General features: G+C 52.4%; 1 protein-coding gene across 5 annotated transcripts in view; it reads left to right on the top strand.

Annotated features, from left to right (window-relative positions):
- Window positions 1–287: 287 nt before the first annotated feature.
- ANO1 (anoctamin 1) overlaps window positions 288–27,370 on the top strand; it is a 170,107-nt gene continuing 143,024 nt past the window's right edge. For 2 of the 5 annotated variants that reach the window (XM_043924300.1, XM_043924308.1), the window contains exon 1: window positions 292–658. In XM_043924300.1, coding sequence (XP_043780235.1) covers window positions 601–658 — 58 coding nt within the window. In that variant the 5' untranslated portion in view covers window positions 292–600. Of the gene's footprint in view, window positions 659–27,370 lie in introns of all 5 variants that reach the window. The other 3 variants (XM_043924290.1, XM_043924285.1, XM_043924312.1) reach the window with 3 other exon arrangements.

Below are 27,370 nucleotides of genomic sequence, written 5' to 3'. Positions count from 1 at the left end.
CTGGGTCGTTGCCTCCTCTCCGCCCCCACCCCACCGCAGTCAGCACCCCCTTCCCTGGGGCCCTGGCTGGGGGCCCGCGGAGCACAGCAGCTCAGGGCTCCACTGTTCACCCCAACTGATAAGCGGGTCAGACAGCGGGTGGAGACGCGCCCCGCAGAGCGGGGGGCCGGGGCGGGTGGGACCCGCGGCGGATCGCCGCCGTGGCTACCGGTCTCTCTCCAGCTTCCCGCGCGCTCCCCCGGAGTCCGGTGGCCGCGGGGGCAGTCGCGCTGCGCACTGGGCTGGGCGAGGGCGGTGTCCGCAGGTAGCCCTGCGGGAGGGTGCGGGGCCGGGAGCGGGCCGGGACCCCCTGCCCAGAAAGCCGAGGGGGAGGAGCGCCTCGGCAGTGCGCGAGAGCGGCCAAGTTTGGCTCCGGCGCGCGCGGCTTCGTGTCCTGCGTCTGGGGAGGCGGAGGGGGGCCGTCCCCTCCCGAGTTGGGCTCGGACCCTTGGACCCCGGCGCTCAGAGCCGCTTCAGACCTCTGGGGGGCACCTTCGGTCGCCCCTGCTCTCCTGGATCCCGCGGTCCGGGGCGCGCCGGAGCCGGGCAGTGAGCCGCGCCATGCTGGAGGGCGACATCGGCCTCGAGGCAGTGACCCCCAAGGAAGCCCCCGCAGCTGGTGAGTATCCAGGGGCGGCTTGGGGGCGCGAGGGACCCGGGTGTGGCGGCAGCGGCGTCGGGGTCTTTCGGGGACAGCGGCTTCCCAGGGACTGAGGGGCGGGCAGGGCGCAGGAGACAGAGACCCCTGTCTCCGGTGGCGGGGACGTCCCCCGCGAGCTTTTGGGTGGGTGGGTGGACTTTGTCGGCCTCGGGTCACTGAGGGCACTCACAGGCAAACTGACAGCGGACAGACAGACCGCGAGCTGGGCGGGGCTGGGGGCGGCCGCGGCCCCCGGGCCGGCATGGGCCGGCCGTGCGGTTTCCCATTCCCGGGACAGAAGCGTCCAAGCCCTAGGCGGATGGAAGGTTTTCGGATGTTTTTACAGGCGCTATTAATACACATAATATTTCCGTGCTGTTCCGGAGATTTATTTGCGATATAAAGTAACTACTATGACTTGAAGTCATAATGGAAACTGCAGTGAAACTTGGAGGGGGAGACAAGTGAGACTTGGACGGCAGTTGGGAGGGGGAGTCCCTGACTTCCTCGGCCCCTCCCCGCACATAAATCATGACCCTGGCTATTTTTGTACCAATAATTCTAAAATAAATGACCCAAGCCTTGTTTCCTGGATGATTTTTTCCCCTCCCAGTTCGGAGGTTATTAAGTAAACCTCAGAGAGGGACAATGACGAGGGTCTACAGCAGGCTCTTGGCTTCGATTACACAGCCGAGTTCCATCCGGGAGCGCCCTGGTTGGTATGTTGTGCCCGATGGTCAAAAGCCACCTGCAACCAGGAGCCTCTGAGGAGGAAGCCCTCCTCCTTGTTCCTTGGTTCCCCACCCCCGCCCCCCGACTCCTTCCCCCAACCTTCAGCTCTTCTGGGGGTGGGGGATGCCCATGGAGAAACTTATCCTGGTGTCTGCTTCTTAAGCAGCCCCAACTGGACTTCTTTCTAGAAATGACACCATACCCATCAAAGTCTTTCCAGAAGGAAGAGAGTAGGCACTGCCCGCCAGAGCGGGGAGGCCAGACCCGGAAATGGGGAGGCTTGAGAAAGTCAGCACGGAGGGCCTGGCTGTGCTGGCACAAGGGGCCACCTCCAGCTCCCTGTGGACGTGATGCATGCGTGAGTCCCAGACTCAGCATCTGTGAGCATCTAAGCCAGCTCTTGCCTCCTGCTGGGCACTGAATTAAGCACTTCACTTATTTAACCCTCAGCCAGCCCTGTAAGCTGGGAGCAGAATCATCCCTATTGTGGAGACAGAGAAACTGAGGCTACATGGTTAGTTCACGGGGCTACCCAGGCTGGAGCCCAGGATGATGCCTGGGTCCAGCTCCCGTGAGATTTCTGGTCCTCCCTTTCCCCACACCAGGCAGAATCACCCAGTGATGCCGCTGGAGCTGTAATTCCTGCATGCAGGAGTGTGCTAGCTGGGGGGCTTGCTCTTTGGTTTTGAGAGCCTTTAAATTGGGGGGCGGGCCACATCTCTGATGTGAGGATCCGGGGGCTTTCAGGAGGGTCTGATTCAGACAGACTCTACCCCTAAAGCAGGCTTGCTGCTCCCTTGGCCTGCGTCTCCGCTCTGTGTGATGGGCAGGGGTCTTGCCCCTCTTCTCCTGCTCTGGGTTTCAGCAGTGACAGATCTAAGACCCTAGGACCAGTGCTCCAACCTCCATTCCTGGGTTTGCCACCGGGCACCCGGTTCTGCCATAGCCAGCAATGCAAGAACATGGGCGAACTCTGATAGCATCACCCTTCCTCTCTAGCTGTCTCAGTCAAGTTAAGGCCCAGAGGCCACATTGGCATGTGCAGGTCATAGGAAGTAATAAAGCCGCAGAGGTGGAGGATGGAGAGAGGCCTTAGTCCCCTCCTTTGTCTCCATGCCAGGCACTGAGGCCCTGACCACACACGTCCTCACGGGGGGGTGCAGCCGTGGAGAACCCGGTTCTGAATCCCAGCTTTGCTGCGTGTGGCTCGGTGACCTTGCTCAACCTACCCAACCTCTCTGAGCCTTAGCTGTCAGCCTGGAGGGTTTGAGTCTGCAGCCTTTTTTCTATTCCTGCTCCGTTGTGTGCCTGAGTACTGCCCCTCCCCGCCTCATCACTACACGCATCAGTCCACAGCCCCAGGTGTGACGTCCTGCCCAGCGTCCTGAGACTTACCCCAGGACCGGCTCGGTCTTGCTTCCCTGCAACAATCATTACAGATGCTACCTCCTTCTCTGCCTTCTCTATAAGCTCCCTCGTTATTTATTAATATGCTATTTATTCATAAGCCCATGGTCTGCACCTCCCACAAGGGCAGGTGGAGTTAGGCTGAGGTGGACACAGGCACCCCTCCCCCAAGACATGTCTGCCCAGCTCACTCCTACTCATCCCTCAAAACCCTGCCGGGATGTCCCCTCCTCTTGGAAACCAGCCCATGTGCCTCTCTCCATTAATGGCATCCTGAGCGTGGAGAGAGGGAGGGAGGGCTGGTGACTAGAGATGGCTGTTGGTTGAGCAGTTTGTTGTGGGCCGTGCGTCATCACAGTGAGCCTCACCCTCTCTATAAGGTGGACCCTGTTGTCTCCCTGTTAGTGGATGAGAAAACCGAGGCATGGAGAAATTTTTGAAGGTCACAGAGCTGAGAAGCAGCAGATGCAAGCTCTGAACCCCAGGCAGCCTGGCCGTGCCTAGTCACCACACTCTGCTCCCCACTCAGAGGGGATGGGAGGGCTGGCCCTCTGAAACTTTCAGTTGCCTGTTCAGCAAACAGCTATGCAAGGCCTGCGGGGTGTCTGGCACTGCACCCTCTGGGCTTGGGACACAGCAGGGGACAAAGCAGACGCAGTCCTGGCCTTCGTAAAGCTTTCTTGACCACGTAGAAGATTTGATATCTCATATGTTGGCTGGTGATGAATCCATGAAGAAAAGTCGAACAGAATAGGGGCTGATTTTCAAAAGGGTGGCCATGTGCTCGCTTGGGCAGCACATATACTTGAAAGGGTGGCCAGAGAAGCCCTCATCAGGAGGCAGCGTGGGACTGCACACCTCAACGAGGCAGAGGAAAGGCAATCTGAGCAGAGGGAACAGCCAGTGCAAAGCCTCGCGCATGGCGTGCCTGAAACATGCCAGGTGGGCTCACGGAGTCCAGAGGGAGTGCGAGGGGCAGTCCAGATTGTCATGGGCCCCTGGCCATGGGGCTGGGTAAGACAGGAGCCTCTGGAAGGGTCTGGAGTGGATCTAGGTTTGGGCAGGATCCCTCTGGCCGCTTTGAAGGGGAAAGAGGGGAAGGCTGAGGCGGGGAGGGCAGAAGCTGGTCCGGAGGCTCTTGTAGTAATCCAGGCATGAGACGCTGGTGACAAGCGGAGGGCAGTCTGCGGGTGTGTTTTGAAAGTATAGCTGACCAGAATTGGCCACGCATCCCATGGAGGGTCTGGGAGTAAGAGAAAATTTAAAGAGCTGCTGCAAGATTTTTGGACTGAGCAGGAGAAACAGGTATGGGTTAGGATAGGTGAGGGGTTCACCTTTTTGTTTTTTTTAGTTGACGTTAAATAGACATGACGTTTTCATCATTTTTAAGCATAGAAATCAGTGGCATTCAAGTCCCTTCTGAATGTTGTTTCCATCACCACTATCTATTTCTAAAACTCTTCTTATCATCCCCAGACAGAACCTATGTGCTCATCAGGCAATAACTCTCCATTTTTCTCCCCCACTGCCAGGCACCCTACTTTCTGTCTCTATGAATTTGACTATTCCAGGTACTTCAGAAGAACAAAATCACACAGTATCTGTTCTTTTGTGTCTGGCATATTTCATTTTACATGCTTTCAAGGTTCAATGTATCAGAATTTCATTCCCTTCTATGACTGAATAACACGCCATTGAATGTGAGACCACATATTTCTTATCCATTCATTCAATGGACACTTGAGTTATTTCCCCCTTTCGGCTATTGTGATTAAAGCTGCAATGAAAATTCGCATTCAAGTGTCTGAGTCTGTGTGTGTATGCTAAGTCGCTTCAGTTGTGTCTGACTCTTTGCGACCCCATGGACTGTAGCCCGCCAGGCTCCTCTGTCCATGGGATCCTCCAGGCAAAAATACTGGAGTGGGTTGCCATGCCCTCCTCCAAGGAATCTTCTAGGCCCAGGGATCAAACCCATGTTTATTAAGTCTGCTGCATTGGCAGGTGGGTTCTTCACCACTAGCACCACCTGGGAAGCCTTATTTGAATCCAGTTTTCAGTTATTTTGAATATGTACTCTGAAGCAGAATAGCTGGATCATATCCTTAACTTTTTGAAAAACCACAGCCGTGGCACCGTTTTACATTCCTTCCAGCAGTGTAAGAGGGTTCCTCTTTCTTTCCATCCTCAATGCATGCTTAGTCACTCAGTCGTGTCCGACTCTTTGTGACCCCGTGGACGGTAGCCCACCAGGCTCCTCTGTCCATGGGATTCTCCAGGCAAGACTACTTTAGTGGGTTGCCATTCCCTCCTCCAGGGGGTCTTCCTGACCTAGGGACTGAACCCAGGTCTCCTGCTTTGCAGGCAGATTCTTTACCATCTGAGCTATCAGGGAAGACCATATAGCCTTTGTTTATCTGTTCAATTTCTTTACCCAGTTTTTAGGGGTTGTTTGTCTTCTTGTTGTTGAATTGTAGGAGCTCTTTATATATTCTGGGTATTATATCTTGCCAATGATAAGATATGCAGATATTTTCACTCCTCCTATAGCTGGCCTTTTCCCTCTCTGGATCATGTCCTCTGACACACTTGGACATGCAGTGAGTGTCTCTTCTGTGCTGTCTTGTTACCAATGGAGGAACCTGACTGGTATCTGCAGTTTGATGCATAATTCAACTTAGAGGCAGATGACACTCCATTTGGGGGCTATTTACAGTGCTGGGAGCTGGAGATACAGGGTCGCAACGGGCCTGCTGTCATGGAGTTTACGGCCTGTGTTGATTTGCGTTGTGATGTTCATTGTGGAAGGGTCCTGATTCCGGCTAAGTAAGCCCTGTGTGCTGAGGACCCATCCACCCAACTGTCCCACCACCTGCCTCACCTGAGCTGTCCCTTCCCTCAGACACATGACGGGTCAGGTCTTAACTGCGTGAGTCCTGTCTGCCTCACTAGATGGGTCCATTCTATAGCCCCAGCACAGGGCTTGGCAGAGGGAATGGAGGATAACTGACAGTTCCTGTCCACTCATCCTGTTTTAGGCACTGTTCTGAGCCCTTTATATGCATCACTTCCTTTAATATTCACTTGATGAGTTGGTAACGTATTAGTAATATCACGAACCTCGTTTGACAGATGAGGAAACCAAGGCACAGAGACACCAAGTAACATGCCCAAGCTCACACAGCCACGGCTGCCCTGGAGATCAGTCAGGGTGGCTGGAGGTGGGGGGATCCTGACGCTCGGGTCAGCACTGGGGCCGCTGGACAAGGATCCAATCTGGGTCCCCAGCTCCAGACATGGGGTCCTCCCCAACTCAGCGGCCACCTCCCCAGCCCTCTGTCCGGGAGGCGGTCCTTGGAGTGGGGGGATGGGGGCCTTGCTGCTGCTGGAGCCCCCGCAGGGAGCCAGGTGTCTCTCGTCAGTTCCTCCTCTCCCGAGCCTGGCTTTGCCTGGCGTGGGCGCCCCCAGCAGCCGGCAGGGCCCTCCGCCTCCAGTGCCGGGCACATGTGTCAGGGTTTTCACGCTGCGTAATGAAGTATCAAAAGCTTTCCGACCTTCAGAAATCCATTTGACCATGGTCACGTGGCCCCTGGGTAGACAAATTACTAGTTTCATGCATTCAGCCTTCGGAAGGCCTGCGTGTACAGTAGATGTCTTGCCTGGTAATCCAGGCTGCTCATTTGCAGCCCAGGGGTCCCCTCGCCTGCCTCGGGGTCTTGCACCTCAATGCAGCCTGGCTGGGCTTGGGGTTGCCACACGCACAGCGGAACCCCCCAGGTGCCACGTCCACTGGGCAGCTGAAAGCTCCTCCGTCCGGCTACCCCCCTGTTTGCCTCTGGGCGTGGAGGGCAAACGTTCCCCTTGACACCCAAGATTTAATCCTTGGCTTTTCACACTCGGCGGGAATGATTGCTGCCCACGTACGGCCTCGGGCGTATAATGACTTTTTAATGCATTTACATGGCACTTCGTTGGGGAAGTCTGAATGCACTGTTTGGGATGGAAATGGAGCTACTGATGTGAGCTATTAGAATAAGGCATAATTGGGCATTTTTTTATTGCATTGTTTCCTGGTCAGAGAACGGCTGGGGACTGGGGGTTCCGGGGAAGGAGAGGGTGAAAGCCCCGGTCTGTCCGCGGATTCCCACTGCTAGCTCTGCTGCTGAGAACCTCGGGCTCCGGGCTGGAGTGGGGCCCGCAGAGCGTGCCTTCCTGTCCCCAGCCCTGTCCTCAGTCCGGGGGCTCGGATCGCGCCCACCTGCAGGGACGCGTGCTGTCACACGGCTCTGCATGGTGCTGTCACGCTTCCGCTCGGCCCCCCCACCTTCCCGTGCACCCCTCACAACCTCCCCGGCTCCCCGTGTCTGGGCCACCCCCTTCTCAATTCCACCGTTGCCTCCAGGCTGGCCCCCTCCTCCCCACTGCGCTGGACCCCACCAGCCCTCACCTGGCCCGCAGGTGACACTCACCTGCCCCCGAGCTTGCGTCTCAGCCCCAGCCCTTGCCCTCCCTGTTCAGCCTCATGACCTTCTTCTGGTCCTTCATCCCCTCTTTCCTGTTCTCTGGGCTCTTGGCCATTTCTCCCTCCAAGCTCCATCACCCTCTTCTGAAGGCCTTCCTTGGCCCCGATGGCCAGCGGCATCTCAGCACCTCTCACCTAGCCACTTACCCAGTCGCCCTGTACCCGCTGCTAGGGGTGTTCTATCAGCATGGCTCCCCCTGCATTCTGCAGAGTTCCAGAAGGCCAAGCCTGAGCTGGTTTTTGCCAGTTTGGATTTACACACCCCCTGTTTGTCCTTAAACCCCTAAGACCAGAACTTGGAGGAGCCTGGGAGGGAGCAGGTGCCCGGGCCAACTCAGGACCCCTTTGCACGGTGTTCAGGGTCTCAGATGACCTCCTGGGAGTCAGGTGTATTTCGTTTGTGTGCTGTGTGAAAAAGGAGTGATTTTAAGCAAAGAATACTCCACTGTGGGTATAGCATAGGGGGAGAGTTCCCTCTAACAATTTTATTAATTAATTTAATTTTGGCCATGCTGGGTCTTTCATGCTGCATGAGCTTTTCTCTAGTTGTGAGGCCCGGGTTTCTCTTTGCGGCGGCTCCTCTTGTTGCAGAGCTTGGGCTCTCGGGCATGTGAGCTTCAGTCGTTGTGGCTCCCAGGCTCTGGAGCACAGGCTCAATAGTCCTGGTGCACGGGCTTAACTGCTGCAAGGCATGTGGGATCTTCCTGGACCAGGGAGCGAACCCGCATCTCCTGCATTGGCAGGTGGATTCTTCACCACTGAGCCACCACGGAAGCCCTGGGAAGGTTTCCCCTTAATTGATAGGTAGCTAGTTGATGGATAGATAGATGCGTATAGTTAGGCAGATGATACAGAGATAGCTCCACATAATGTGTTTTGTATAACATACCCAATCTCTTTATATTATTGCTGTTCAGTCACTGCCCTGGTGGTTCAGATGGTAAAGAGTCTCCCTGCAATGTGGGAGACCCAGATTCAATCCCTGGGTTGGGAAGATCCCCTGGAGAAGGAAATGGCAACCCACTCCAGTATTCTTGCCTGGAAAATCCCATGGACGGAGGAGCCTGGTAGGCTACAGTCCATAGGGTTGCAACTGAGCGACTTCACTTTCTTTCTCTTCAGTCATTAAGTTGTGTCTGGCTCTTTGTGACACCACAGACTGCAGCACCCCAGGCTTCCTTGTCCTTCACCATCTCTCGGAGTTTACTCAAACTCATGTCCGTTGAGTTAGTGATGCTATAGATTTTATTTATTTTTTAAAATATTTCTTTATTTGGGTGCACCAGGTCTTGGTTTTGGCACATGAGATCTTCACTCTTCATTGCAGGACGTAGGATCTTTAGTTGCCACATGTGGGTCTAGTTCCCTGACTGGGGAATCAAACCCAGGCCTCCTGCATTGGGAGCACAGAATCTTAGCCACTGGATCACCAGTGAAATCCCCTGGGCTATAGATTTTAGATCATAGCCGTCAACTTATGAAACCATCTTAAACTGAACTTACTACATTTTATCATATGTGGACTCTTTCTTAATTCATATTTTAACGTCAGCATGCCTTACACCACTGACAGTTGGTTGTGGTTATAAATTAAACAATATGTGACTAAGAATACAAACAATTTAAACCTCTCGCTCGGCCAAAGTGCCAAGAGTTGTTAGAAGTGTCCAGCTGAGCCATAAATTGAGTCTTGACCTCAGCTGACCGCCTCATTCACACACAGAGGCTCTCCAACTTCCATTTCGAAGGGGAAATCTTTAAGTAATTATGTCTTTGATTTTAATAAATAGTCATTGGAACAGGTGTTCTTCTGCCCTTACAGAGGCTAACGAATGCCCTGGATCCCCTCCAGAGACCCTGGAATGAGAAAGTCAGGAAATAGGGACTCAGAGAAGCTGCGTGATATTCCTGAAGTCACACAGCAGTTTGGTGACAGAGATGGGACCAGAGCTGTTGTTAGCTTACTCCAAGTCCAGAGCTTTCTCCCCTCTTCCCAAACCTAAGGAGGAGGTTAGCGTCAACATGTAATTAGCCTTGAAAGTCCCTTCGGGAGGCTGCACTGGGGACCAGCCTTTAAGGAAGGCCTGGCATCACCTGTGTCTCCGGCTGCTTTAGAAGGGACACCGTGTCTTTGGCTGGTGCCAGGTGAAGTTCCGCCTCTACGGAGCAGCGACTCTGGAGAATGCGCTTGGCTCCTCTAGGGCTGGGGTCCTGGGGGGTGGGTGATGCACAAGGGCATGAGACCTGAACAAAGAACAGCGGGTTCCCCTCCCTGGACTCGGGCTCCCTGGGAGGCGGGTGGTGGGTGGAAGGACCTGCAGTGTTTGAACGTTTGCTCTTATCACTGTTCTGTCGGCTGTGGAGAAGGCGAAGAGCCGTCGCAGTTGAATCTTGATGAGTTTGCCGAACCCACCAGGAGAGTGGGGATGGCCCCCAGAGCCTCACCTGGACTGCTTCACATTCTACCCTTAATCCTGCCTTTTGGAAAAAACACTCTCCTCTGTCCTTCCATCCCTCAAATAAAAGATTATAACTGTTCCCTGGCAGCTCAGCGGTAGAGAATCTGCCTGCAATGCAGGAGCTGCAAGAGACACAGGTTGGATCCCTGGGTCGGGAAGATCCCCTGGAGGAGGAAATGGCAGCCCACTCCAGTATTCTTGCCTGGAGAATCCCATGGACAGAGGGCCCTAGTGGGCTACAGCCCATGGGGTCACACAGAGTCAGACACGACTTAGCAACTAAACGTCAACAACAACTACATAGAGTAAGATGCCCAGATCTCAAGTGCCATTGGTCTTAACAGAGCTTCCTACACCTGTGTAACCCATACCCTTTAAGATATGAAATATTCAGGGGCTTCCCTGGGTGGTCCAGTGGTTAAGAGTTTGCCTTCCAATGCAGGCGATGCAGGTTCAATTTCTGGGGGGAACTGCGCTTCCACTTGCCGCAGGACAACTAAGCCTGCCTGCCACCAGGACTAAGACTCAATGTAGTGAAATTTAAAAAAAAAAAAAAAAAAACATGAAATATTCCTATGGCTCCCAGACAATGACCTCACACTTGTCCCCCATCAACCTCCCATCCCACCCCCACCTTGGATGAATTCTGCCTGTTCTAAACTTCTTATAAATGAAAGCACAGGGTGAGAACTCCCCCACGTCCAGCTTCTGGCCCTCAGCATGATGTTTTGTGCAGGGCAGTAGCGGTTCCGCTGCTGGGTCCAGCCTATCGTGTGGATGGACCAAAAGCTACGTGTCCATCCTCCTAGAAAGATTGGTTGTTTCCAGTTTGAAGCCTCTACGAATGGAGCTTCAAGGAACAGTGCTTTTTATGGTGGTCATGTTTTCATTTCTCCAATAAATGCCTCCAACTGAAATACAGGGGTCATAAGATAAAAGTGTGTTTAACTATTTAAGAAACTACCAGTGTTGTTTAGTCGCTCAGTCGTGTCCAACTCTTTGCAACCCCATGGACTATATAGCCCACCAGGCTCCTCTGTCCATAGGATTCTCCAGGCAAGAATACTGGAGTGAGTTGCCATGCCCTTCTCCAGGGGATCTATCTTCCCGACCCAGGGATGGAACCCAGGTCTTCTGCATTGCAGACAAGTTCTTTACTGTCTGAGCCACCAGTAAATCCTAAGATGGGGAGCAAGAAAATACCAGCTGGTTGGCTAGAATACTTCCTGTTTTCTACCCCCTCAAGCAGGGTCTGAGAACTGTAACTGGATCTGATTTATTGGACTGACTTACTATCTGCCCAAACTCCGGGACATGGTGAAGGGCAGGGAAGCCTGGCATGCTGCAGTCCATGGGGTCACAAAGAGTTAGACACGACTGAGCAACTGAGCAGCGCCTATCTGCCCCTCCTCCTCCACGGATGTAAACGCCGGGTGGTCCAGGAGAGCCTCTCTTGTGTGTCCTGAATCCTCAGCACACCGCAGTGCCAGCACACAGTAGGTGCTCAGTAAACCTTTGCCGAATGCGTGCGTTCCCAGTTCTTCTCTGCTGCCGGTTGTCCGGGACCCGTGTGGCTCCCTGAGGATCAAGTGGACCCGAGTCCCCATCCTTTTGAGAAAGAATCTGAGCAAAGGCACTCCCACATCCACTTGGAGACACCAGGCGGGGGCGGTGTCTGATAACAGTGCAAAGGGTTTCCTCAAGGACAGAGGGCAGGGGAGCCCCAAGTGTCCTGCATATAGCGTAGCCCCCATTGTTGGGCTCTGAAAAGGCCCGGGGGCCGGGTGTAACCAGACGCGCACCTCTGCCAAAGCGAAGTCTCGGGAAGGCACTTAACAGGGAACTCCCGGAGGGCTCTCCGTGACTGAACCTTTGTAACTGTAGCCCAGCCAGATTACCGGCTGGACGGGGATATTCAGTGGGGTCAGAGCTACGCACAGTGAGCCCCCGGGGAGAAAGTGGATCGGCCCAAGCCGCTCGAAGTCGCGTTTGTGTGTTTGGGCTGGACTTGGAGAAAGAAAATGAAACGAGCACCGCTCCTGGGGGAAAGCTTACCAAAGTGTTCTCAGGAGAGAGGTTTGCTTCCCAAGAACCCAAAATCACGTTGGGTAATTGACAAGTGTCTTCAAAGAAAGGGCCCAGTAAGCACATGAAAAAGCCCGCAAGTTCATTAGTCATCAGGACGTGCAAAGTGAAACCACAATTCGATACCATCCTACACCCACCGGAGGGGCTCAAATGCAAAACTCAGATGGTGCCAAGCTTAGACCAGAGCACGAGGCCACGGCACTCTCACAGGCTGCCCGCGGGGGTGGGAGCTGATGCCGGAAACTCGAGGGTTGGGAGTCACTGAACCAAGCAGACTTGCTGCTCTCCCCTTGAGATGCCTGGCCTTGGTCGTCTAGAGACACACATGCAGATTCCTTGCAGCAGTGTGCACGATGGCACCCAGATGGAAGCCCCCGGATGCCCACCAGCCCTGGGCCAGATCACAACCTGGGCCTGCCCCACCAACCCAGACCACACACGTGGTCCCTTCCCACCCCAGAGCCCTCTGCAGCCCTGGGGTGAACCGCTCACAGCTGCTCCCAACATCGAAGAGGAATCACCAAGGTCGCCATGAACACAGGATGCCAGACACAAAAAGGACACACGCTGTGGGATCCTCTTTGTAGAACAAGCAGAACAGCGTCTGACCCCAGTTATATAGAACACGCAACAGTGAGATGCATCTGAGCAGACAAGAATCAGGGTAGTGGTTTCCCCTTGGGGGTCAGGAAGTGGGGCTCCTGGGTGCTGGCCACATGGGGGAGCTTCATTACCAAAAAGGTATCGTGTGTGCCTATCTCTGGCACGTGTGTGACGCTCCCATGAGATGGTTTTAAGACATCGGGAGAAAAGAAGAAAAAAAAAAATAAAAGACATCGGGAGAGGGCCGTGCCAGAACCCACCCCTGCTTCAAGCCACCTCAGCATTCTCGCTGACCACGTAATCCCACCGTGGAATTATCCATGACATGGCTTCTGTCTACACGGGGCATCCTGTGTTCAGCTTGCCGCCAATCCCCACACAAGGGTGAGTGACCAACGGCAGGGCGGTTAGGACAGATTTCAGGTAGCTTCTGGGGGCTTCTCCTGCAGAAGTCCGTAGAAGAGCCTTGGTCAGAGACCTGCTTCTCAGGTACAACATCAGTCTCAGAAACCCAAGCTCACTCCTTATCAAGCAAAGAGTTGGCACACGTTTTAAGTAGGGTATCCAGTAAACTAAGAGGTCTATGCTAGTGGGATCTGAGAGCGGAGGAAACTGTGCCACATCCTTGAGTCCATGAGAGAGAACAAGTCGACATGGATGAACTCACCACTCAGAGCCACCATAAGAAGTATTGCTGTGTCACAAACAACCTCAGAACCTAGTGGCTTGAAATAACGCACACTTATTATCTCAGGTTCTTTTGGTGGGGTCAGAAGTTCAGAAATGGCTTAACTGAGCGATTCTGGCGTGGGAGTCCCTCATGAGGTTACCGTCAAGATGTCATCCAGGGCTGCAGGTGTCTGAAGGTTGTCCTGGGGCTGCAAGATCAGCCTCCAAGATGGCGCACCCACAGGGCTGTTGGCGGAGCCTCAGCTCCTCGCCACACGGACCTCTCCTCAGGCTGCGTGAGCTTCCTCACAGCATGGCGGCTGGCTTCACCGGGGGCAGGAGGTCCAAGAGAGAGTGAGGAAGGGTTGGAAATGCCTCTGACGGCCTTCTCTCAGCAGTTACATGCTGTCATTTCTACCTTATTCTATTCATTCGAAGCGAGCCACTGAGCTCGGTCCATACTTAAGGGGAGGGAGATTGGGCTCCCTTCTGAGCAGAGGAATACCCCCAAATTTGAGGACATAATTTAAAACCACCACAGCAAAACCCCAGGGACAGTGGTATTCTGGGAGCTTCTTTAGGCTTAGACTTTATGACCAACTGCGGGATGGTACCAACTGTCGCTAGCCCCCCTCCCCCCTCCCCAGTCAGAAAGTGGCCTCGGCTGGCCGTGTCTACGGGGCCTAAGACCTCTGGGTGTCGGCCACCGTGTCCTCACTCTGGAGATCACACTCATTCTCCTCTAAGCATCGCATGCCTGGAACCCAGCATCCTGAGCAACCCAGGGACCACACCCGTCCTCTCCCACAAGTCGACTCCAGCACCAGTTTTCAAATATTAATTTATTTGGCCATGCTGGGTCTTAGCTGCATTGTGCTCGATTTTTTAGTCACATCATGTGGGATCTACTTCCCTAAGCAGGGATCAAACCCAGGCCCTCTGCATTGGGAGCATGCAGTCTTAGCCATGGGAGCATCAGAGAAATTCCAGTAGCATCATTTTTTGAAGCATTAAGACAAAAATGAGCCCTCAATTTTACAAAGTCTCAGCCAATTCTGATAAAGAGTGCCTGGTCACATTTGCTGAGTTTTTGGCAACTTGGCAGCATGTCGAAAAATTGGGCCCAATCACATGTTACAGGCTCATTCTCTGATTTCCAGGGCACAACAGTAGCCATCAGTTCATGTTCAACAGGCCAAAAGAGAGCGGCCCCTGTGTGGTTATCCACTGTTGCACGGCGAACCTCCCAGAACGGTGGCTGCAAACAGCCACCCGTTATCTCTCATCAGGCTGTGGGTCGGGGGGCTGACTGGGGCCAGATGTGTGGCCGATCTCCAGTGGGGACAGTCCTGCATCCAGTCAGCTGGTGGGTCAGCTGAGCTTGGCTGCTCAGGGCTAGCCGCGGTTCATGGTGACAAGCTGGCTGTTGGCTGGGATGGTGATGGGAGTCTCATCCTCTAGCAGGCTGGCCTGGGCTTATTCACAGGGCAGTGGCCAGGTCCAGGACAGAGCGCAATGCTCTCAAGGCCCTGTGAGGCTTGTCACTTTGCCTGTTTCTATTGGCCAAACCAAGTCCCGAGGCCAGCCCAGAAGCTGCAGAAATACACTGTGCCTCTTGATGGGAAATATTGCAAAGTAATGTGGCAAAGGGGGCAGCTACAGGCTGGGGCAGGAGAATCATGGCCTCCTACAACCCACTACACATGTGGTCTTCTTGACTTGATGCTGAGGAAGACATTGGATAGAACTCAACATCTTCCCGCTGTTGTTATTATTGTTCTCTTGCTAAGTCGTGTCTTACTCTTTGCAACCCCATGAACTGCAGCGTCCCAGGCTTCCCTGTCCTTCATTATCTCCCAGAATTTGCTCAAACTCATGTCCATTGAGTCAGTAATGCCATCCAACCATCTCATCCTCTGTTGCCCACTTCATTGAACTCATAGAACTCAACATCTTCCCACTTTACCAGATTCTTTACCAACTGAGCTATGAGGGAAGCCCATCTTCCCACTAAAAACTCTTAAAAAACCAAAAAGTAGAACTTTGAAACAGGGTAAGGGACATCTATTTCAAGCTAAGAGCCAAAATCACACTGAATAGTGACGTGTTACAAGTGGTTTCATTAAAGTCAGGGACAAGTCAATGATGCTGTGATCACCTCTGTTAATTATCAATGCTCTGAAAGTTCTAGAATGTGCTATCAGACAAGAAAATTCAGTAATAATTGTGGTTGTTGAAAGAGGGAAATGAAACAGCCGCTGATTGAAGACAATATGACGGCCTACCCGAAAAACCCAAAAGTATTAGCTGAAAACGTGATGATAATTAGGAGGACAGCTCTGTCAGGGAGTTAGATGCTAACAACTCTCCAGAGTTACTGTGTGGCCAAAAGAATCAGTGTAACTGCTGGAAATTGCAGTGGAGAAAGGATGCAATCCAAAAGAGCAGGATGGTGGGAGGAATAGAAATACCCTGTAAATAAACTCAAGAGGATAAAATACCAATAGGCACAAAAGTGTAAAGTTCTACTGAGGAACAAAGGACGAAAGGGAGGGATGGGGGGAGGGAGAAGGGACGTTTGTCTAGATGGATGGATGGATAAATGAACAGATGGACGGATTAATGAGTGAATGGGTTGATGGATGGATGGGTGGTTGGATAGATGGATGGAGTGATGGACAGATGGCTGGCTGGCTGGATCAACAGGTAGATGGATAGATGGGTGGATGGATGAATGGATGGAGTAGTGAGTAGATGAGTGGATGGGTGGATGGACAGATGGCTGGGTGGATGAACAGAGGATGGAGTGAATAAAACAGATGTTTACACTCCAATTCTAAAAACATATTCTACATAATTGATTGAGTAGGAGCTGGGCAGTGACTGTTTTGTACAGAACAGTGACGCATGTTTGGAAACGGCCCAAGTGCTCATCACTCAGGGGTGAGGTACAATCTGTGGACACCCCACAAGGAACAGCCATCCCCGCCTCCCCTGCCACCTTCCCCATCCCCAGGAGCTCATCAGGGGTTGTGCTCATGCCCCAACCCCACCCCACAGCCACGCAGGTCCTCCTGGGGTCTCCTTATCACACAGTGTTATCATCAGGTCTCCATCTCGCTCGGCTTCATCTCCTTGAGGACAGGGTACGTTCCTGCCTCTTCAGCCAGAAATTTTTTGAGTGTCTTCTTTGTGCTGGGTGTGGGGTTTACAGGGGTAAGTAGAACGGACGTGGTCTGGAACACAGTTAAGTGACAAGAAAGAAAAAGGAGCAGATTATAAAACGCTATCCCTCTTATTAATAAACACAATGCTGAGATGAACGGTGCGTTGATTAAATACCAGTTGCTGTGTGCCCCTTCCCAAGCAGGTGCTGCCACCTCCCGATTTACAGAGGAGGAGACAGTGGCGGTCACGTGGTTAGGGAGTGGTGAGCGCAGGTTCACACCCACGCAGTGGGACCGTGCGCTTTGCCGAGCTCCGGCCACCTCTCTGGTGCCTGCAACAGGCGTAACGCCTGTCGAGATGTCATGTAGCATCCTCTGGGACTTAAGGCTTGTAACAGGCTTCTCCTTCCTCGTTCTTTTCTTAAAATATATCATGGAAAGACAGAACTATCCTTTTGGTGACTTCCCTGATTTCTTTTAAACCTAGGAAATAATGTTTCAGTGCTCCTGGGAGAGGCTTACCCTATGGTCCCAAGGGAGGCCGACTTTCACCAGCAAGTCTGTGAATGGCCCTTGACTTGTGGAATCAGAATTGGTGGGAGAAAAATTCTCACCGTGAGTGCCTTATGATCGTCGCCACTGGTTACTGAGCATTTCTTTTGTCTTCAGAACCCTATTCTGGGTTTGTTATCTAGTTTACTCCTCACAGCATCCCTGAAAGGTAGAGATCATTTCTACACTGAAACTGCAGTTCAGAGAGGTTAAGTAACTTGACAAATGTCACACCTTGTACCAATCTCCCAGAGCAGGAGACTTCTCTTTGCCAGTTTCAGAATCAAGGAGGAGGTGACATTGCTTAAAATGTCAATGAGAAAAACATGCTTGTTGGCACCCTGTCCAGGGTTATTCTAGGAAAGTCTGTGAGAAATTGCTATGGTTTGAAATCTCTGCTTCTCTATGGAGTCAGCCAAACATGGCTTCGTTGTTGATCTTCAGAAGCATATTTTTAGTGTGAGGTGGGTTGTGTTTATTTTTCTGATGGATAGCAAAGATGAGGTTTCTATAAATAAAACCTTGGCTCCCCTCCCCCCATTTTACTTCCTGTGGACGATTCACAAGTGAGTTGACCAATCAAATGAGTTTACCAGCTCCAAAGAACTCAAAATGGAAAGTTCCCGTGAGTGAAAGGACCATCTCAGTCTTTAAAGAGCTTCTCCGTCTGGAGCACCAGTAGGTGGCTTTCCACGCCTGGTTAAGAGAGAGCCGGGGGTACAGCTTAATTATTTTAATGATAATTACGTGATGCAAGTACCAATTAAGGAATGTTTCTCTTTTAACTGAAAGCAACCCACTTTCTGAACTGGAAAGCATTGTTGACCAAGTGATAAATCCATTTCTAGCTTTCAATCTGTGAAAAAGCTGGCGCTGTTGTGGGGTCCTGAAGTACCCAGAGCCCCCAAGACTTGTGCTGCTCTGAGTTCTGGTCGCCGGCGATCTGAGGCCAGGCCCACATGGGATCACCCTCCCCATACTGAGCCCCCGAGCTCCGCTTAGCACCACGGCCATGGAAGACCCCGTGCAAACTCTCAACACATGTGACAGGAGGCATTTACAGGAGCTCTTGCCTCGCACTGCCACCAGTTAAGAAACCAGAGACGACGTTCTTAATTACATGTTCTTGGGAAGAGAAGCCTCTGGAGACGATTTACACCCAGCATTTCAGTTCTTACTGCTATGGAGACAAGCCCTGGTCCCTCACCACGCCTACTCATCCCTCGAGCCACCTCCTCTCTACCTGCAGGTGCGGCCCACCTGTGCTCCGAGCCTAGCACATGGCCGATGCTCTGGGCGTCTGCATCCAGTGTGGTACCCAGACTCTCTCTTACCAGAGCCTGCGTCCCAGTTGCCAACCTTGCTCTCTCCCTCCCTCCATCCCTTGTGGCTTCCTCCTGCCTGCCTGTGTCCTCCCTGTGTTAACTCAACCCCTGTGTGACCCCAGCTCCCTGAAGGGAACTCGCCAAGCCCAAGGACAACATGGGGTGGGGCACCACCAGTGTCCACACTGACCTCGGAAGTGAGCCCAGCACGCGTCTCCCGTGCCTACCTATCCCCTCAGGTCTCCTCTCTGCCCTGACCCAGGTGCACCTGTCCTTTCCCACACACTCTGATCCTCTGAAGAGCCTTTAGCTCTGTTAATATTATTGTTAAAAAAGATACATCAAATCTCCCCTCCTGCCCATCTTTCCGGGCATACTGCGGTGGTGTTAACTGGATACACGCTGCAGCAAATCTCTCAAACTTTTCATCCTGCCTAACTGAAACTCTGAACTCATCGGACAGTTCTCCCTTCCCCTCCCCTCTGCCCCTGGCACCCACCACCCTACCCTTTGCTCCTAAGCATTTGTCTACTTTGAGTGCTTTGAGTAAAAGTGGCATCGTGCAATACTCGTGTTTTTGTGGCTGGTTTATTTTACTGAACGCTGGGTCTTCATTGCGGCACGGGCTTTCCTCTCCTTGCGGTGAGCGGGGACTGCTCTTTGTTGCCATGTGCAGGCTTCTCTTTGCGGAGCTTCTCCTGTTGTGGTTTGAGGACTCTACAGCTCAGGCTTAGTAGCTGCGGCGCACAAACTTAATTGCTCTGCAGCATGTGGGATCTTCCCAGATCAGGGACCGAACCTGTGTCTCCTGCATTGGCAGGTGGATTCTTTACCACTGAGCCACCAGGGAAGCCCTGTCCTTCCCTTTCAAGGTTGAATTACCTTCCACAGGCTTCCCTGGTGGCTCAGATGGTAAAGAATCTGTCTGCAGTGCAGGAGACCTGGGTTTGATCCCTGGGTCAGAAAGATCCCCTGGAGAAGGGAATGGCTACCCACTCCAGTATTATTGCCTGGAGAAGTCCACGGACAGAGGAGCCTGGCAGACTACAGTCCATGGGGTCACAAAGAGTCGGACGTTACAGCAACTGACACTCTCCCTTTCACCCTCCATTGTGTGAATGGACCGTATCATCTTCATCCATTCATCTGTTGGTGGACACTAAGGTTGTTTCTTCCCCTTAGCTGTTGTGAATAATGCTGCCACAACATGGGGGTGCAAACATCTCTTTGAGATCCTGCTTTCACTTCTTTTGGGGAGGTACCCACAAGTGAGATTGCTGGATCATAGGATAGTTCTGTTTTTAATTTTGTGAGGAGCCTCCATACTGCCTTTCATAGCAGCACCGTTTTGCACTCCCATCAATAGTGCACAAGAGTTTCAATTTCTCTGCATCCTCAATGACCTGGGTTATTTTCCCTTTTTTTGATAGTAGCCACCATAATGGGTGTGAAGTGATACCTCGTTGGGCTTTTGATGGGCATTTCCTTGACGATTAGTGATGTTGAGCATCGTTTCATACCCTCATTGCCCATCTGTATATCTTATTTGAAGAAATATGTATTCAAGTCTTTCGCCAATCTTAATCAAATTTTTTGGTTTGGGATGTTGAGCTGAGGAGTTCTTTATGTCATCTGGAAGTGAACTCCTCATCAGAGGCATGGTTTGCAAATATTTTCTCCCCATGTGTAAATTGCCTTTCACCTTATTGGTGGTTTCCTTGGCTGCACAGAAGTTTTAAATTTGCTATAATCCCTCTTGTTTATTTTTGCTTTTGTGGCCTCTGCTTTTGGTGTCATATATACAAGAAATCATTGCCAAATCCCACGTCATCAAGATTCCCTGTATGTTTTCTTCTAGGAATTTTATAGTTTCAAGTCTCCTGTTCAGCTCTTTGATCCATTTTGAGTTAATTTTTGCATGTAATGAAAAGTAATGTTCCGGGTTCACTCTTTTGCTTCGGGAGATCCGGTTTTCCCTGACCCATTTGTTGAAACGACTGTCCTTTGCTCCGCTGCATTCGGTGCTTCATCCAAATGCTCTTGTTGAAGACAGTTTGACCGTCTACGCAAGGGTTATCTCTGGATTCTCTGTTCTTTCCCACTTTTCTGTGTATCTGTCTTTCTGCCATTTCCACCCTGTTTGTACGCCTTGCCTTCGTCTTTGGGGGTATGCGCTTTAAGCTGCTTCCACTTTTCCGCTGTGTTGATTTTTAATGTATTTGGCTGTGCCAGGTCTTAGTTGCCGCACGTGGGATCTCCAATCTTGTTGCAGCGTGCTGGATCTTTATTTGCAGCATGCAAACGCTTAGTTGTGACATGTGGGATCTAGTTCCCTGACCAGGGATCGAACCCTGGCCCCCTGCATTGGAAGCATGGAGTCTTAGCCACTGGACCACCAGGGAAGTCACTTCCTTCAACTTTGAATGAAGCAAGTGCCCTTTAGAGTCTGTGGCCGGTGATGGCCATGGAGACTTGTGCCAAGTGCCATCCTAAATGCTGTCAGGGAGTCACTATCCAGAGTGGAAACCCTCTTGACCTCCCTGCCCATCCTGGGAGCTGAGACACCACCTCCAGGAAGCCCACATGGATGCAGTTCTTAGCATCCTGTGTCCTGCACATCTCCGTGCGGGGATGTTAAGGAATTGAGGGAGAGCCCGATCCAGTCACAGAATCTCCAGCGAGACGAAGTCACGTTCCACAGGAGATTAGGCATGGGCTCCTGGCGCCTAGACAACCCCCTTGGGTCCAGACGCCACGGGTGTTTCCCACATGCACCCCAGACGTCTGGAAAGATGACGTAGCCCTGGCAGATTTCATTATTTCCTTCTCTTAACACCCAGCCAGAATTCATGCCAGTTGGGGACTGAAGGGCAAAAGGCCTGTGGAGTAGCCAGTGTGAGTCCTGACAGGCCAGGACCAGTGATGGGCAGGGCCTTGTTCTGGTGGGCACTTCATCCAAGGGTTTCTGAGCATCCCTGGATGCAGTTCTTTCCCAGGAGGGAGTCGCGGCTCCACCAGAACTGTCACTAGGAATTTCCACCCATCCCAGTGAGGCTCCGGAAGGGCCATGGGCCACCCACAGGGAGGGAGCGGGGCCGCTTCCTGCAGGGGGACTGGTGGGCACCCCTCCTGGTGCTCCAGGGCCCCCACGTGAGAGGTGGGGTCAGAGGGTGCCACTCCAGGGGGTTGGTTGCAAAATGAGTGCAGACAGTCAAACTCCATAAATCCTGCTTTTGTTATTACTTTCCCTGGAACAATGGAAAGCCCCCTGCTTACTCTCAGCCTTCCAGAAGGAGATCCAGGAACCACCCCTGCAGGCTATATCCACAGATTCAAGCCTTAAGAGTTTCCTCAGACGTCATAAGAGTTAGGAAAGGTTACATGTCATGCCTGTTTTTCGCCTTAAAGGAAAATGCCTTAGTCAATCAGGGCCACCATAACGAAGTCCCACAGCCCAGACAGCTTAAACAGCCTGATTCCCTGTCTCCAGGCCTGGAGGCTGGACTCCCAGACCCGGGTGTGGGCGGGACTGGTCCTCCTAAGGCCTCTCTCCTGGGCATGCAGACGGCCGTCTCCTCCCCGTGTCCTCACAGGGTCATCCCTCTAAGTGTGTCTGTGTCCTGACCTCCTCTTCTTACAAGGACCCCAGTCCTGTGGGGTTAGGGCTCGACCCTAGGGATCTCATCTTGACTCAATCACCTCTTTAAAGGCCCGGCTCCAGATACAGCCACACTCTGAGTTGCTGGGGGTCAGGACTCCTGCAAAGCAGGAGTTTTCCTTTTCTTTTTTTGGCTTCACGCCACAGCATATGGAGTCTTAGTTCCCAGACCAGGGATCAAACCTGTGCCCCCTGTTTCCTGCAGTGGACGTGCAGGGTCTTAGCCACTAGACCACCAGGGAGTGCTCAAGGCAGGAATTCTGAGGTGACAGAACTGACGCTTTCAAACGGCGGCTGGAGGAGAGTTCTGAGAGTCCCTCGGACTGCAAGGAGATCCAACCAGTCCATCCTAAGGGAAATCAATCCTGAATATTCATTGGAAGGACTGATGCTAAAGCTGAACCGCCAATACTTTGGCCACCTGATGCCAAGAATTGACTCATTAGACAAGATCCTGATGCTGGGAAAGATTGGAGGTGGGAGGAGAAGGGGATGACAGAGGATGAGATGGTTGGATGGCATCACCGACTTGATGGACATGAGTTTGAGCAAGCTCTGGGAGTTGGTGATGGACAGGGAGGCCTAGCATGCTGCAGTCCCTGGCATTGCAAAGAGTCAGATAAGACTGAGCGACTGAACAATAACAAAATTCAGCCCACACAGGGAAGGGTCTTCATCTCAGCCACACAGCCAGGGACCCTGCTGTTCCCAGTTCCTGCCCCCTTGCCCGGATTGCTTCTCGGTGCTGGTAGGTTGGAGTCTCTGCAGGCTTCACCTGGTCCTTCTGCAGGAGCTGCTGGTAACATGTGACCAGGCTTGGGACGTCTTTCTCCATCTTCACAGGGGACCGTCTACACTGCACGGTCATGGGAGGGGAAGAGGAATTAGACAAGCCGGGGCAAAGGCCCTCTGGCTTCCCTCCGCAGGTGGGGGCGGGTGGCCAGTACACCCACGTGGACTCAGCCGGTGCTTGGTCAAACCCCAGCCACCCACCAGAAGCTGCTCTGAGCACCTCGAGGAAGTTGCACCATCATGACACAGACAGACAGACACTCAAGAAACAATAGGCTGCTTGGCCATCCCTCCAACACAGACCCCTCCCGTCTCAGGCCCTGGTCCTTGCTGTCCCTCCTGTCCGAGTCAAGATGCATGAGCTCAGCCATCTCCCCCACCACCCACCCACGAGAGGCTCCTCCCCTCCTCCTGGGTCCACGGCCTGTCTGAGAGCTGTTCACTACACCCCGCAGCTTCCCAGCTCGCACTAGTGGTAAAGAACCTGTCTGCCAGTGCAGGAGACACAAGAGACGCAGGTTCAACCCCTGGGTTGAGAAGATCCCCTGGAGGAGGGCATGGCAACCCACTCCAGCATTCTGGCCCGGAGAATCCCATGGACAGAGGAGCCTTTGCGTCCACAAGGTCGCAAAGAGTCGGACATGGCTGAGCGACTGAGTGCACACACACACTCTGCATTCTTTATGGATCTCACTATTTATTGCACTGGTTTGTCAGCCCCCTGGGGCAGGGGTTGTCCTGCTCATACCTACTCCCAGTGCCTCAACTCCTGTCTGCACGTAGTGGGTGCTCTGCGAATGTACGGGAGCAGGGATGTATGGGGTGAGCAGTGGGAGGGAAGTCTGATGGAATGTGTTGGGGGAATCCCAGGAAGGCCTCCTGGAGGAAGCGACAACTTCCAGGATGAGTAGGCGTTAGTCAGATGGAAAGCTGCAGGAAGGGTGTTCCAGGTGGAGGGAACAGCATATGCAAAGCCCTGGAGGGAGGAGAGGAGGATGGAGGACCTGAAAGACACAGAGTTGGGCTGGGCATGGCGGGAGAGGTGACCTTGAAGAGTTAAGCACACGTTGCAACACCCACTGCCTCATTAGCCATCCCCACCTCTGTCGGTCTGACCCTGTAGCTCACAGAGGCGCACCCACGGATTTCTGACACCCACCGTGGCTAGTGCCTTGGCACATGGCAGCTGCCCACACACCCAGGGTGCAAGAGCCAGAGCCCACTCACTTCCCCCACTCAGGTGTTGGGGAAATGTCCTTTATCCACTAAAAAAAAAAAAAAAAATTCTTTCTCCTTTCCACATAGCTGGAGTATTTTTTTAGGTGTTTGTAAGCTTTAGCGCTTTAAAAACATAAATATTTAAAGAGGTTCACCATTTGCCCCATCGATGAAATGCTGAGAGATGTATTCTTAGATCACTTTGTAAATATCTGCAGAGCATGAGTCCTGACTCATCCGTGCACCCCGAAGTTTCAACAGATGGATTCTGTTGTAAATAGAATTGCTGCCTGTTTGAGATACTTTTATCGGGATTGATATCTAGCCATCCATCCATTTGTTCATAGATTTATCCATCTGTCCTTCCAGTCACCCACCCATCCAACCATCCATCCATCCATCTATCTATGCAACTATCCACCCACCCTTCCAACCATCTATCCAACCATCCATCCATCCAACCAACCATCCATCCACCCATCCAACCATGCATCCATTCATGGATCCATCCACCCATCTATCCATCCCTGCATCCGGCCACCCTTTCATTCACAGGAGTGCTGTGCTCCCAGTAGAGAACAAGACCAGTCCCTGCTCTCAAGGAGTTCACAGTCTAGTGGGGAAGACAGACAAAAGGCAGCAATATTCATACATTTCCAACTGGAAGGTGTGTAAAGAAAGAAGAGCCTGGTGCTCTGAGAGTTTATACCAGATGAATCTCACCTAGCTGGGCATCAAGAAAGCCTTTCCCAAGAAAAACATGTTTAAGCTGGAACCTGAAGGATGGGTAGGAGCATGCCAGGAAAAAGGTGGAGAAAAGTGTCTCAGGTGATAAGACCAAAAAGTGCAAAGGCCTTGAGGCAGGTAAGCGCTTAGCATATTCAAGCAACTGAAACAAAGTCAAAGTAGCTGAGATAGCATGGTCTAAGGCTGACGAGACCAAGAGGGCCTCTATCATGCTGTCTTCAAGGCCAAATTATGAATTTGGACTTGGTCTTAAGAGCAGAAGAGAAACCAGGGAAGAACTACAAATGGAGGAGGGCTAGGACTGGGTTTGCTTTTTCAAGTCAAGTTTTAATCGAATACACCATAAGTGGAGAAAAGTGCACAAATCCTAAACCCGCTAATTAGCTCAGGATGCCATGACAAAATACCATAGACCAGGAACCTTGAAGAGTAGAAATCTATTTCTCACATTTCTGGAGGCTGGAAGTCCAAGATCAAAGTCCAGCAGGGTCGGGTTCTGGTGCGCGTTCCCTCCCTGGCTTGCAGATGGCCACGTTTCTGCTGTGTCCTTACATGGCCTTTCTTCTGTGTCTGGTGTCCCTGCAGGACTAGAGCACCACCCTTGAGGTTAATGACCTCATTTACTCTGAACTCCCTCCTTAGTAAGGTTTCTATCTCCAAATACATTCTGGCTAGGGGTTAGGGCTTCCACTAACAAATCTGGGAACAATGCAATTCCATCCACAGTGGTACAAACTCAGTGGACTTTCATGAAGGGAATACACTCAGGCAACTCACATTCAAGAGAGAAGAAGAGTGTGACCCCTAGATGCACTTCTTACCCCCTCCAGTCCCCCCACCACACCCCCAATAGTTCCCGTGTCTTGCAACACCATGGAGCATTTTGCCGGTTTTGAGTCACGTACCGGTGGAACTGGGCAGCGAATACTCTAGCTCCCAGCTTCTCTGGCTAGGCGTGTGCTGTGAGCGCCATCCTTGTGTCCCATGCGTCATGTAGCTCACTCATCCCACACCACACGTTCCTGACAGTCCTACTGCGGGCTGGCGGGCTGCTCTGGGGGCCACGGGGGGCGGAGTTGCTCTGAGAGTTCTGTGCAGGGCTTCCGGTGACACGTGAGAGCGTCTCTGTAGGGAGTGGAACCACCGGGCCAAAGGTATGCACGGGTGGGGCTCGAGGAGATTACACCCTGACACTTTCTAAATCGCTCTCCAAGTGGCGCTCCCACCAGCACTGGCTGCATTGTGGGGACTGGGGAAGAAAGTCTGGAATACACAGGAGGGGGGCGGTGATCGAGGGGATCCAGACACGTCGACTGTTGACAGTTTGTAAGCCTTGCACCCAGGGCTCAGCAGACCTTCCTAATTTAATGAAAGGCCTGCTGTCCCTTTAATTTATAAAGCTTCGGGGCTCCGCTCCATCTCTGTCTCGTCGTCGTCATTTCACTCTTGGAGCTGTGGTTAGGGGTTTGTGGCCATTGTCGCTGTAATTGTTTGCTGAAAGGCTTAAAATCCTCAAGCCAAGGGGGAAAGCAGCAGACACGCCAGTGAGTTAACTTTGAGGGAATTATTCCCCATCCTATTTAGGACCAATTCCTAGACGTTGATGGATTGCGGGCGTGCTGTGTGCAGGGCTCTTTTGGATGATCTGGGGGACTCACATGTACACCAGTGGGGCGCTGGGTCCAGACCAGGATGTGGCCCGGGAGGTGTTGAGCCCCGTCTCTTGCTGCTGTCACTCTGGGGAAGGAGCGGAACCCTGGCTGGAGGTTGAGAAGACCATGGTCTTGGCACTTCCAAATGTGGATGGGACCTTGCTTTCCTTTGCCCCTTTTGCCGAGTTCACTGTGACTCTGGTGCCTGGTGACACCCAAACACAGCTTCCCACACAGCTGACTCGGCCACCCAACAAGCTCCTGTCACTCAAACTGTGGTCCTGTTCATTATCGAGAAGGTGACTCCACTGCAGGCAGCCCCGGCTCATGGCCCCTGGGGTCCGCTTGCCCTGTAGTCCTTTGAGGACCAGGGAGAGGGGAAGGACAGGACAAGGGAGGAGCCACATGACCCCACAGAGGTCAGGAGACACGCCCACGGCCACACAGCTGCATAGACTTTCCAAGTGATAGCTTACAGTGAATGATGTCAGATTCATGATCTCCAAAGATTTAGCTTTGGGACCAGGGACCAGGGTTGATCACTCAAGAGCTTTCGTGTAGCAGACTTTTGTTAAAGCCTAAAAAGGGACAGGAAAGTTTCTGACAGACATAAGAAGGGGGACAGAGAGTGCCCCCCTCGCTAGTCTTCAGTTCAGTTAGTTCAGTCGCTCAGTCGCGTCCAACTCTTTGTGACCCCATGGACTGCAGCACACCAGGCTTCCCTGTCCATCACCAACTCCCGGAGTTTACTCAAACTCATGTCCATCGAGTCGGTGATGCCATCCAACCATCTCATCCTCTGTCATCCCCTTCTCCTCCTGCCTTCATCAGGGGCTTTTCCAAGGAGTCAGTTCTTTGCATCAGGTAATCAAAGTATTGGAGCTTCAGCTTCAGCATCAGACCGTCCAATGAATATTCAGGGTTGATTTCCTTTAGGACTAACTGGTTTGATCTCCTTGCAGTCCAAGGGACTCTCAAGAGTCTTCTCCAACACCACATTTCAAAAGCATCTATTCTTTGGCGCTCAACTTTTTTTATAGTCCAACTCTCGCATCCATGCATGACTGCTGGAAAAACCATAGCTTTGACTAGATGAACTTTTG

The sequence above is a fragment of the Cervus elaphus genome, chromosome 2 (genome assembly GCF_910594005.1).
Source record: "Cervus elaphus chromosome 2, mCerEla1.1, whole genome shotgun sequence".
Taxonomy (NCBI): Eukaryota; Metazoa; Chordata; class Mammalia; order Artiodactyla; family Cervidae; genus Cervus; species Cervus elaphus.
This window is presented reverse-complemented; position numbering and strand designations above follow the sequence as displayed.